General features: G+C 55.4%; 1 protein-coding gene across 7 annotated transcripts in view; it reads left to right on the top strand.

Annotated features, from left to right (window-relative positions):
* Positions 1 to 12,348, top strand: part of MED24 (mediator complex subunit 24) — a 206,253-nt gene that overhangs the window by 188,542 nt on the left and 5,363 nt on the right. For all 7 annotated transcript variants that reach the window (XM_050934758.1, XM_050934760.1, XM_050934759.1 and 4 more), the window contains 11 exons: positions 253 to 364; positions 1,127 to 1,269; positions 3,184 to 3,221; positions 4,008 to 4,090; positions 7,190 to 7,368; positions 7,680 to 7,779; positions 8,630 to 8,805; positions 9,240 to 9,504; positions 9,805 to 9,986; positions 10,526 to 10,619; positions 11,048 to 11,147. In XM_050934758.1, the coding sequence (XP_050790715.1) occupies positions 253 to 364; positions 1,127 to 1,269; positions 3,184 to 3,221; positions 4,008 to 4,090; positions 7,190 to 7,368; positions 7,680 to 7,779; positions 8,630 to 8,805; positions 9,240 to 9,504; positions 9,805 to 9,986; positions 10,526 to 10,619; positions 11,048 to 11,147 (1,472 nt within the window). The remainder of the gene's footprint in view (positions 1 to 252; positions 365 to 1,126; positions 1,270 to 3,183; positions 3,222 to 4,007; positions 4,091 to 7,189; positions 7,369 to 7,679; positions 7,780 to 8,629; positions 8,806 to 9,239; positions 9,505 to 9,804; positions 9,987 to 10,525; positions 10,620 to 11,047; positions 11,148 to 12,348) is intronic.

Below are 12,348 nucleotides of genomic sequence, written 5' to 3'. Positions count from 1 at the left end.
ACTGGGAGGGAAGGGGGCCTTGTCAACCCAGGGAACTGCCTCCTCAGCTCAGAACTGCTGGTCTGGCTGGCCACAGGCTCCCTATGTGGGAGGGGCATGGGTGCTGCATTCCCACGGGCTGTACTAACCCTGACCCTCGTGGTGTAGACGGCCCTCTTGGAGGAGGGAGTGGGGGATTGCATTGTTTGGAAAGCAGGGGAAGAGGGGCTCCTCTTCTCTGATTCCCTCATCTCTGTGCATATCCCCCCCCAGGACGGCTGACCGGGAACATGCGCCACGCTTGAAATCGGCAGAGAATGCCAACATCCAGCCCAACCCGGGGCTCATCCTGAGAGCCGAGCCCACTGTCACCAACATCCTCAAGGTAACTTCCCCAGTGCCCCCCGTCCCAGACTGCTGCGGACACCTGGGACCCTTGATCGCTTGTGAGCGGCTGTAATGCTCCAGGTTCTCTCCCGGTGCTGGGGGAAAGGCGGCGCCTCTAGCCAGGCTTGGGGGCAGGCTCACTGAGGGCGGCTGGCCGCCAGCAGCCCTGTGCTGCGTCATTGGTATCTACTGCTGTCCTGTTCCACTGTAGTGGTGCTAAGAGTCAGAGGGGCTGTGCCCCATGCCAAACCATTCCTTTAGCTGCGTCTGGAAGCCGTGAGCTTATGCAGCATGTTAAAGCATTGGGCTGTAACAGCATGACTCAGGCCTTTGCAGGCAGAGAACTCTGTGGCCGTCCTGCTCCCAGCTCCTTTCTCTCTGGATAACGCGCACACAGCTCACGCAGGCAGACACAGTCTTTCCCTGCATTGTTATGGCCGCCACGCTCCCCAAGAGTGCGTAGGATCCCGAGCTTCTGAATCAGCAAGTACATTTTGTTTCGCAGGTTGTGCTGGAGCCGCAGCGGTGGTGGATTATGGGTCATTACAGCTGTCCTTGGGGGGTGGCTGAGCAATGCTAGAGCCCTGTCTGGCAGGTCTGATCTCTCGCTCGTTTTCTCACGTGGCGTCTGATGATGACTGACTTGCATATGGTGTTACCGACAGCCAATCAGAGAGCTCCAGTCGTGCCCAGAGTTCTACAGCCGCTTTATAACACTGTTTAAAACTGCTTTGTTCCCCGCCCCCCCTTTTTTCACTAGACCATGGATGCAGATCACTCCAAATCCCCCGAGGGGCTACTAGGCGTCTTGGGCCACATGCTGTCTGGGAAGAGCCTGGATCTGCTGTTGGCAGCTGCAGCAGCGACGGGGAAGCTGAAATCTTTTGCTCGAAAGTTCATCAAGTGAGTGACTTCAGAGAGACTGTCTGTGCTGGGTTATCGCTGGGCGCGGGGTGCCGTGGCAGCTGTGTAGCATGTTTGTGCCTCTGACCTCCCACCTCTAAGCAGAATGAGGGAAGCAGGTGGCCGCAAACATCCAGGAGATGTGATGAGGCTGGATCGATCTGTTTTTTGTGTTCTCTCACGTGATGGGTGCAGCGATGCAGCCGGTGTTGGCCACGCGTTGGCCTCGGCTGGCAGTGGGAGCATTACAGCAAAGCACTCTGTGGTGCTTTGAGAACGTGTCTTTAATTGGTGCTTTTCTGCAGTCCCTGGCTGGGTCTGCAGATGTTCAGAGCTCAGATCATTATGCGGGGGGGTTGTTAGCCTCCTGTGCTGGAAACATACAGTCCAGGCACAAAATCCACCTGCCCCTGCCATGATATCGAAAACAAACAGCCCTGCTACAATCCCTCGCTGTCCCCAGGCGGGCAGGGGAAAAGCTGCGGTGTTGGATGGTGCATTAAAAATAACGAGCTAGAATTGTGGGGTTGCACTTGTGTACTTTAAAACCAGCTGATGTGGGAGTGCATGTGCTAAGCCAACTTGAGGCACTCAGGCCCAGTGGGCAGGGCATACACTTGGAATCAGGCCTCCTGGGTTCTATTCCCAGCTTTGTCATGGACTTGCTGTGCAACTTCGGGTAAGTCCTGTCCCCTCTCCGTGCCTCAGTTTCCCCTCCATGCCTTTGGTAATGTTTACATTACAAAATTCGGCCAGGGTAGCTACGTCAGTCAGGGATGTGATCCCTGAGCCGCCTAGCTGTGCCAGCAGGAGCCCCTAGTGTAGACGCAGCTCTGCTGACTACGCTGCGCTTTTACAGATATCGCCTGTTTCGTCTGTGCGGGGCGCTTTTACTGTACCAGGAAAGCGCAGCTTTAACTGTGTCCACGCTAGCCATGCTTTCCTGGTGTGTATATGCTGGTGTTCCTGGAGCAGCAGAGCACTCCTAATGTAGACGAGGGCTTAGTCTATTTAGATTGCGAGCTCTGGGGCAGAGAGATGCATCTCACTAGCTTTCTGTGCAGCACCCAGCAAAATCCAAAGCGGGGTGTCCGAGCATTACAGTAATATACATAAGCAGGGCCTTTTCCTATTTCAACACGTTAAAGCCCTGCCTGTCCGCTGGAATCATTCTTGAGAATTGTTACTATCATCAGACTAGTCTTGGCAGAACCCAGGCTGGGGGTTTGGAGTCATTTTTATTTTGCACACATGCAGCTGGGGCGTGATAGAGGGTCAGGCTGATGTAGTGCCTGCTTCTTAGAACAGGTGTGCATGTGTTAATGTGCAGTGTGCCATCTCTTGTGTTAGCCTGGATTCCCCCTGTTCAGTGCACCCAGGGCAGATGTGGTACGTGCAGTTACTCTGCTAGGATTGATGGCTGGAGCAGCAGCGGCTAGAGGCCCCAGCCGAGATCAGGGTGTGCTGCACTGACACAGGGAGACGGTCCCGACCGCAGGGGCTCCCAGGCTAACCAGACCTGGCAGACTAAGGGTGGGGGAGAGCAAGGACCCTGAACAATGGAGGCCTTGAGAGTCGAGAAGACGCGTCATTGAGCTGGGAACTGAACCCAGACCTACAGAGTCCCAGCCCAGTGTCTGGTCTCCTTCCCCTTCCATCTTTAGACTGGATCTGCACCATGGGGCTAGCAGAGAAAGGAGCCGGTGGGAACTGGGAGGCTGGCACTGGCTGGGGATAGGGTCCCAGCTGGGCTTGAGCTACTGTGGCAAGCGAGGGTGGAGGAGGGTTGGCAGGGAGCAGCGTGCGTGGGCAGCCTGCCCTGCTCTGGGGATAAAGCGATTTCAGTTTCACCAGCCACAGCGACCGAATCCACAGCTATGGTGCCTCATTGCTTCTTTCTTCACCTCTCTTCAGGCTGAATGAATTTACCAAGCACATCAGTGGAGAAGGCTGTAAGTGTGACATGGCAGCTTGTACGGTAGAGCCCCTTACTGCTGAGAGTGGAGGAGCTGTGCCAGGCCCGTTCAGAAAGCACCCCCGGTCTGGAAGGGTTAACGCCGTAGGGTAGCGGTAACGAGCACTGTCCCAGCTGCCTGCACAAGGGGGCATTGATTCGCTCTGGCAGGGTGCAGGGCTCACTGAGGTTCTTTATCCTCTCCGGCAGCACGTGTGCATTACCCTGCAGCCCCCGCTGTTCGTCCCCCGCTCATTCGCAGGTCAGGGGGCTCTGTGCTGGGGGGGGGGGGGGTTGGCGGAGAGATGAGTCCCCTCTTCCTTCCCCTGAGCGGGGAGCGGGGATTGGCCTGCTGCCTGTGCCCCTTAGCCTCTCCCTCTTTGGAAGGGGTGATGTCTGAGCACAGGACCCAAGATAAGGATTCTGAATATATTTGCATGTGATTAAACATGTGAAATGCTCTGACCTTCCGTTGGCTGGCGGGAAGGCTTAGCTCCAGGCTCGGAGCAGCAGGTTCTTGGCCTAGGGTGTGGGGTGGGGATTAGTTACAGTTCCAGGCCCGTGGACGTGTTGGTCCCTCAGGTGAGGAGATCTGGGCGGTGTGAGCACTGCCCTGCTCTCCCTGCCAGTAGGACTGCCGGGTGCCCCGGGGAGGCAGCATGTGCCAGTGCAGTGGGGTCGGGGGAGGTCCCTCCACAGCATCCCACTGGGGCCTCGAGGGAAGGAGCTGGGTGAGCTGGGGTTGGAAAGCTCCTCCGGTAACAGCTTGCTTTCTCCTCTGCAGCCAAAGCCGCCTCCGTCAGGGCCCTGCTGTTCGACATTTCCTTCCTCATGCTGTGCCACGTCGCCCAGACCTACGGCTCTGAGGTAGGCTCCCCCCGTCCGTGCGGCTCTGCGGGCTGGCGTCTCCGAGAAGCCTGAGCTTGTGCTATCTAGCTAGGAGATCCGGAATGAATAAACACGAGCTCAGACCATGCAGCGCGTCTACAGCCCAGGCTAATGCACGGTGACTCTTGGTGCCCCTCTAGTGGCTGGATCACATAGAGGGTGCGGCTAACGGAGCTGGGTCTTTTCATTTGGGCAGCAGAAGCTCCTGCCTTTGGATCCAAAGGTGGTGGGTTTGATTGCCACAGACGGTGACCCCGGGGGTATCTGTGCAGAGATCATCTGGTCATTTCATTTCACCAGCTTCCTTTCAGCTTAGAAAAGAGAGGGCTGGGTTTGGAAAGAGCATGAGTCCTGGTAGCTGTGGTGACTCCTGTTCTGCTCTCATGTCAATGGATACATGAAATTAACTTCCAGCCAAACGTCTGTCAGCGGCTGCTGACTTTAGCTACTAGCCAAGGGCCTGATTGTTTTTTTTCCCCTCCCTAGAAGCATTGAGCACCCAAGACTCCAGTTGAAGTGAACTGCGGGTGCTCAGCACCCGTTAAAATCAGATCAAAGGGCTGGACGCCCCCAAACTGAGGCCACCCCCATTATCGGGCATGACAGAATGGTTCATCTGCTGCAGGGATATCTGGCTGAGCTCTGGGGCTGTGTCCTGCAAGGTCAAATCAGATGATCACAGCCAGCCCTTTTCACCTTGAAACCTGTGAACCTCTGAAAATCAATGGCCGCTCCTATCTTTGGTTTAACCTGCCCGTTCCTTTGCAGCTCTCACGTTCCTACTCCCCCTGCCTCTTGTGTCAGACCCACAAAGTGCGGGCGTTTGGTGTAACCTTGTAACATCACAGGAGGCGGAGATAGAAAAAACCATCCCCTCCCACTCCTGCTTTGTTCCCTGGAGCTGTGTCCGGATTAACTTCTGGCGAGACAGGCTCAGGGATCGACCATGTCTCTTCCCATCTCTGATCCTGTGTCCTCCTGCTTAGTTTTGATATTCAGGCAGAGGTTAATATATAAAGATGCCCACCTAGGGGCGCTGTGCAACCACAATTAACATTGTTGACACTCATGAAAGAAGGTGCTAACTCTGGGTCAAGCTCTGTCACTTGTCCATGTCCATGTCCCTGTTGGATTCTGGTGGGGGTCTGTTTCTCACCCATTTGCCCCCAGGGCCTCAGTTGGGTAAGGATGCAGCGTTGTCCTAGCCTGTATGAATACCACACAGACAGCTCTAGCAATGAGCAGCTCCAGGGGTGGTTACGGGGAACTCTCTCGCTGCTATTAAACACGTTTGTATTTGGGGAATTAACCACCCTATCCTGGGCACGTTCTCATTCTACCTTCGTTTTTCTAATTTACGGCAGATAAAGCTTAGGACAGGGGAGTCTGGACTCCTGGGTTCTGTTTCTGGTTGTGCTATGGACTCGCTCTGTGGCCTTGAATAAGCCACTTCCCTGTTCTCTGCCTTTGTTTCCCAGTCTTTAATGCCTACCTCTCAGGAGTGCGGTGAGAATTAACTCAGTATGTTTGGAAGGTCCTGGTGGATCCCTTGGGGGAAGGGATAGAAAGGAACGAAGGATTGTTAGTAAACACACTCTGTGACTTCAGCTGGCTTTGTTCATTATTTTCCATCCTAAACTCTTGTGCAGCTTGGCTGGGTTCTGCTGAACAGCACTGATGTGTCACCCCAGAGGCGGCTGCATTTTGGTGCTGCTTAAAGTAATCCTAAAATGTCTCTCTCTGGGGGCTTGTGGGCCTTGCTTACTGTTTGTGATGTCGTAGAGGGCTAGGGAAGTGCCCAGGAATATTCCTGTATACTCGGTAGGGAAATATACAGGTATTCTTGAATCTCCGCGGCTCGGGAGCCAGCCACACTCCACAATCCAACCCCCCTCCGTTGTGTCAGTGCACAATCCAGCCAGTAGCCCAGGCAGCAGCCTCCTGTATTCTGAACAGGAAAATTCACAGCCGTGTCTCCCCCTTGGAGATTCGAAAAGCCAAACTGCCGTGTGCGGGGTTGGACTACAGGCCCCCCGTGATAGTACCATACAGCTAATGAAGCGGCAGTGGCAAGGAAGGCAGTGCAGACGCTGGTGCCTGTTGGGCTGCTTTTCCCGTGCCTGCAGCCTAGCAGTTCAGTCCTTTGGCATGTCGCACACGCCTAGATCTGCTTCCAGGGAATGTTAAAGGGGGCAGATAGCTGGGCAGGGGAATTGGGTGGCTAGTGAAACAGCTCTTTTGGGGAGCGTGACTCTTCCCTAGACAGGTTTTTTGGTTTAACCTTGTGCTGTGGGTTGGTTCAGCTGGAGTCCCCGGCACTCAGCTGCATTTGCATTCTGGTATTTCCATGCTTTACTTGACCTGCAGTGCAGCAGAGCCTGCTCCTGCTCTGCTCCTCCCCCAACCCTGCTTCCACACGTGGGTTGTGAGAGCCTGCAGGGTGCTGCCCCAGCTCACTGAACTGGGGGCCCTAAGGGAGGCTCCACACACCAGCAAACCAGAAATGAGGAGGTCAGCCTGATGCAAACCTCCCAGCTCCTGCAATCCTTGGCTTCCTCGCTCCTGGGATTTCCTGTGCACAGGTGTGGTGGGGAAGTCCTTGGCCCAAAACACTACCAGGGACCTGGAGTGATTGGTTTGTAGGGAAGCAAGGGACGCACCCTAGGAGGGTTTGGGGGCATTCTGCACCTGAGGAGTTGGCCAGACAGGAAACCCCTGCTCGGGACAGATACGCCAGGTCCCGGTGGCAGTCTTGTCCGCCTTCCAAAGAGCACTTTTAGAGGCTGATGCAGGGTCTGCTTCCATTCTGTCACTGAAATGCAGCCACCTCTGGGGTGGAATCTGCAGTCTGTGCACAGCACAGCAGGAAGGGAAGGAGAATCCCGTGGGAGAGTGACGCTTCGAGGGCAGAGAGTAACTCACCTCAGAACCACAGGGATTTGCCTTTCCATCAGGAACAGTCCCCTGACATTAGCCACATTGGCCACTATGTGTTGCTGTTGCTTCAGCTGTAAGCTGTGTGTTGGCTGGGCTGCTCCGTGTTTTCTTAGGATGCCTTTGCTTGGGGCCTCTTTCCAGGTGATCCTCTCAGAGTCCAGCCCCACTGGCGAGGTGCCGTTCTTCGAGACCTGGATGCAGACCTGCATGCCGGAGGAGGGGAAAATCCTCAACCCAGATCATCCCTGCTTCCGGCCCGACTCGACCAAGGTGGAATCGCTGGTCGCTCTGCTGAACAGCTCCTCAGAAATGAAGCTGGTGTACGTAGTGTGTGTGTGCGGGTGGGTGTGTTTGGGGGGCGGGGGACACATGACTCCCACCCATACTCCAGCCTGGGCTGAGGTAGATTCCCAGCTGAGCAGTTTGCTTGAGCCCATTCCCCTCTCAAACAGTTACCAGAACCCAGCCTGGGCTGAGGGCCAGCAGCTTGGCTTGCCCGTGGGACCCATGCTGCCACCAGTATTTGACCTGCCTCTTTGGGCTGGTGTGGTCACAGTGTGTGAGTGTTTAAAGGTATCCTGTGCCCCTGACCAGTTTTCCCTCTGTTTCTCTCCCCCCACCCCCCCGGCAGGCAAATGAAGTGGCACGAGGCATGTCTGAGCATCTCGGCGGCTATCCTGGAGATCCTCAACGCCTGGGAGAACGGAGTGCTCACCTTCGAGTCGATTCAGGTAGCTGCTGCGCTGGCTTGTCCCCAGGCACCTTAGGCGAGCCCTCCCCGCTGGGGTAGAGCTGAGGCACAAACCTCCCTGGGCTGGTTGTTTCCAGAAGGGTTTGTTAAACAGGGATGTCGGTCTCTAGAATGGCCAATCTAGCATCTTTCACCAGCCTCCAGCTAACACAAAGAAACCATGTTTGGAATTTCACTGCTCACCATGTGTGTGTGATCCGTGTGTCACATGCTCAGTGGTACTAGCCTTCACAATGCAAGTGTCTAATGCCAGCGAAGTTTGATGGAGGTGTAAACTCTCGGTTACGACCGAGTCCAAATCTCCCTTGTTCTGCATTGCAGGGTCCAGATTCTGCTCGTTTCTGGGAGCTCTCCCCACCAGGCATTTACACCTCCAGAGGTCGAAACTAACAAACATCCAGCCCTTTGGTAGGAGGAGACATGTACAAAATCCTGTCCTGTGGCCTGGGGCAAGGTGCCGTGCCTCTCTGTGCCTCAGTTTCTCCATCTGTATTGGGGGATCTCGACGCTGACCCCACCCCCCTCTGTCAAGTGCTCTGCGGTCTGGGGAGAAAGATCATTGTAGAAACACTGCGTATGACCATTTGCTTTCAGCACTTGCCTTCAAGGGACTGGTCGAAGCTTTCCCCTGACTTCCTCAGGGATTGGGCAAGGGCCTGGGGCTAGACCCACTCCCCTGAAACGGATGGAATTGCACCTGGGGTGGATTTGGCTCTTTCGCTTCAGGACCCCCCAGCGACATGAGACCGGACGGTGTCTTTGGAACAGGGGCGGGGCTGCATTTGTGTCTCGCGCGGAACTTCAGCTGTCTGCCTGTGTCTCACCCTCAGAAAATCACGGATAACATCAAAGGGAAGGTGTGCAGCATGGCCGTGTGCACCATGGCCTGGCTGGTGGCCCACGTCCGCATGCTGGGCTTGGACGAGCGAGACAAGTCGCTGCAGATGATCCGGCAGCTGGCCACGTCCCTGCAAAGCGAGAACACGCTGCAGTTCTACAACGAGCGGTGAGCGGGGCGGTCACATGCCTTGTCTCCGGAGAGGAGGGGGCTCTGTTACTAGAGAGGCATCTAATACTAGCTTCGGTAGAACTCTGACAAATAGACTGTAGGGAATGACAACGCCCTGGCTGGGCGCGTGGAGCTGGCGGCTGCTGCTCCTCCTCCTCTCCAGCTGCTGCAGGCAAAGAAGCATCAGTGTTTTCCAAATGTTACCTGCCCCAGGGATGTTTCAGGGGAGGAGCTGAGCTGTCCTGGAGCCAGTCCCTCCGTTAGAAGGGGAGCCAGGCTATGGAAGTTTCCCACCCTGGCTCGATTTCCTGCCTCTTGTAGCTTTAAATCTCAAACTGGATGTTGCAGGAAGCAGGTGTCTGCAGAGAGCAGGGTGTGGGTGCGGGGTGCCCTCTCATTCAGCCCCCTCCGGGTGTCTCTTCGCTTCCCAGCGTGGTGATAATGAGCTCCATCCTGGAGCGCATGTGTGCCGACGTCCTGCAGCAGACGGCGACGCAGATCCGGTTCCCCTCCACGGGGACGGACCCCATCCCTTACTGGAACCTGCTGCCCCCTAAGAAGCCCATCAAGGAGGTCCTGATGGGCATGTTCACCAAGGTGCTGGAGAAGGGCTGGGTCGATAGTCGCTCCATTCACATCTTCGACACGCTGCTGCACATGGGGGGCGTGTACTGGTTCTGCAACAACCTGGTCAAGGTACGTGCTGGGGGATGGGCAGAAGGAGGCTGTACGTAGAATGGTGCTAGGTTTGCAGGTGGAGAAATTGAGACACAGATGAGGGCAGGGTTTGGAGGAAGTGGCAAGTTGATGTCTGAGTTGGGAATAGAGCCCAGGAGTTCTGATTCCCAGACCTCTGCTCTAACCATTGCATTACGCTGCCTCCCTTTTGCTGTGCACAGGTAGTGCGTGTTGCTTGCAGGAGATCCCCGTATCCATGGCAATAGGGGCAGGGCTGCCAGTCCACTCCTTGATTTGTCCCCCACCATCTCCTCCTAGGAGCTGCTGAAGGAAACCCGCAAGGAGCACACGCTGCGGGCCGTGGAGCTCCTCTACGCCATCTTCTGCTTGGACATGCAGCAGCTGACATTATCCCTGCTCGGCCACATCCTGCCCAGCCTGCTCACCGATTCCTCCAAGTGGCACACCCTGATGGACCCGCCTGGCAAGGCCCTTGCCAAGTAAGGGAACCTCCCGGCCTGCCTCAGCCCGGGGCCCTTCGACAGACATGTACCGCCAGTGTTAGGAGTCCTGCTTTTAGAGCTGGGGGTTGGGGGAACTGAGGAGCCCTGCTGGAGGTGACCCATGCTCTCCTGGCAAGTCAGTGGCATACCTGGCTATAGAACCCAGGCATCCTGCTGCCCGTCCCCCTGCTCTCGACACCATCTCCCTCCCTCAAAGCAGTGACTAAGCAAATCTGGCCAGGCTAGCAGGAGGCAGGAAGTCTCCTGGATTGTGTGGGGGGGGCTCAGTGGGTAGAGCTGTGGGGGCTAGAGGGGAGCGATAAGCTGCCGTGTCATGTTGGGAGGCTCATGCTGCCGTGTCACGTTGGGAGGCTCATGCTGACGATGATGCTACCCCCAAACAATGAACCAGCCATGGAGGCAGGAACCCACATCCTCTTGAGCATCGTCTGCCGTGCTGCTGAGGTGATACTGAATCCAGGGAAACCGCCCCGTGCAGTTCACGCTGCTTTCCTTTCCCGTGATTCTCATGCTAGGCTCTCTGTCTGGTGCGCCCTGAGCTCCTACTCCTCCCACAACAAGGGCCAGGCATCAGCCAGGCAGAAGAAGAGACACCGAGAGGACATAGAGGTACGTGTGTGTAAGTGCGGTGCATGGATCTACATCCTGTGGACAGTGCACATCTGGGCAAACCTATCTTAAGCAGCCACTCAGGATGGGCCAGAAGTCGAGTTGTTTTCGAGAGAGCTGGTTTTCTCATAAAGGGAAGGCTGCCACCTCGGGGATACTTTGGGGTTGGCTGGTGAAGTTTGTTCGCTTGACCGTTTTCGCACGCACGTGTGTGCGGTGATTCCTCCACACAGAGCTGGACCGCACCTCCGATTGCTGCTGTGCGAGCTGCAGGTTAAAATCCCCCACCTGGCCACACGCCTATCCCTTGATTTCATCCCGTCATGCTGCCCCCTGCCCCCAGGGAAGGATGCGGCTGTGAGGTGCTGTGGGTGCGCAGTGAGCGCCAGCTCAGCCAGGCCTGAATCTTCTGTTTTCCCCCTCCCCAGGATTACATTAGCCTGTTCCCGCTGGACGACACCCAACCGTCCAAGCTAATGCGCTTGCTGAGCTCCAACGAGGAGGATCCCAATGTTCTGTCCAGCCCTAGTAAGTGAAATTGTGGCACCAGCTTCCCAGAGGCAGTGTGGCTTGGGGGCTGGAATTGGGGTGGGGATCTGGGCATCAGGAGACCCAGCTTCTATTCCTGCCTTTCCGACACCAATGATACCTGGCCTCGGCCAATCACTTCATTGCCTCTGGTTGGTCTGGGGCTATTAATACTGACCCGCCTGCCTCACGGGTTAATCGCTTAATGCTTGAACGTGTCAATTGCTTTATCAATGCAAAGCGTTCGTTTTATTCATGATCTGTGCAGCTGACGTGGCTGAGAGTGGAGGGTGCTCAGCACTTCATGGATTCAGGCTTTCTATGTAGCGTGACTGACCAGTGGGTTTACAGCATTCTCTGTGCCCAGCGGTGCAGTGCAGCCACCTCTTGTTTGGAACACAGCTGTTATTTAACAGTGATCAGCAGGTACTGCACAATATCTTTAGAGGTGAATTGCAGAAAGCCGTAAGCAACGGCTGGGATGCGCCGTGACCCCAGTTCGTGGATTAGATGGAGGAGGAGTTGAGGAAGGTTTAGAGACTTCACTGAAGAGGCTTTTGTGACTTGAAGCCATAAAGGTGGGAAGCAGGAGCGAAGGCTGGGCTTATGCCTAAGTTTGCTTCCTTATGATGCATGAAGGACCTGAGTGGCGATGAGGGTTAGGAAGGCCGCCTTGCTTGTTAACTCCAATGTCTCACATGCCCTTGGAGACAAGGGCGTTTTTTGATAATCTTCATCACTTCTGCCCTTTGCGTAAGGGGCAGGAGAGCTCTCTGTCAGCATCAGAGACCCCCACCATGTGCTCCAGCCGAACTAGTGCCGGCAGGAGCTGACATTACTGGTACCACTCAGGTAAAAATGGACGTGTGTGGAATTTCACTTGGCCGTGGCCTTCATTAAAGAAGCAAAATGAAGCTAATTTTAAGAATTCCATGTAATGTAACATTTGATTGTTACTGGTGTATGGATGAATAATCGTTGCGACAGATCCAACAGGAAACGCATTCTGGGGTCTTGGCTTATATATAGCAGGATGTTACAGGTCAGAAATATGCTCGCTCAGATTCGTCTGCAGTGAATCAGCAATGCCCTTGCAATTCTCCAGCCCATCAATCTGAGTAGTTTCCTTTCAGCACGTGTCCTTTAAACCGGGGGTTTCTGATGGTTTTGTTGCTGTTTAAACATGCACGACCATCTGTGT

The sequence above is a fragment of the Gopherus flavomarginatus genome, chromosome 25 (genome assembly GCF_025201925.1).
Source record: "Gopherus flavomarginatus isolate rGopFla2 chromosome 25, rGopFla2.mat.asm, whole genome shotgun sequence".
NCBI lineage: Eukaryota > Metazoa > Chordata > Testudines > Testudinidae > Gopherus > Gopherus flavomarginatus.
Note: the sequence above shows the minus strand (reverse complement) of the source record. Positions and strands in the feature narration are given on the sequence as shown.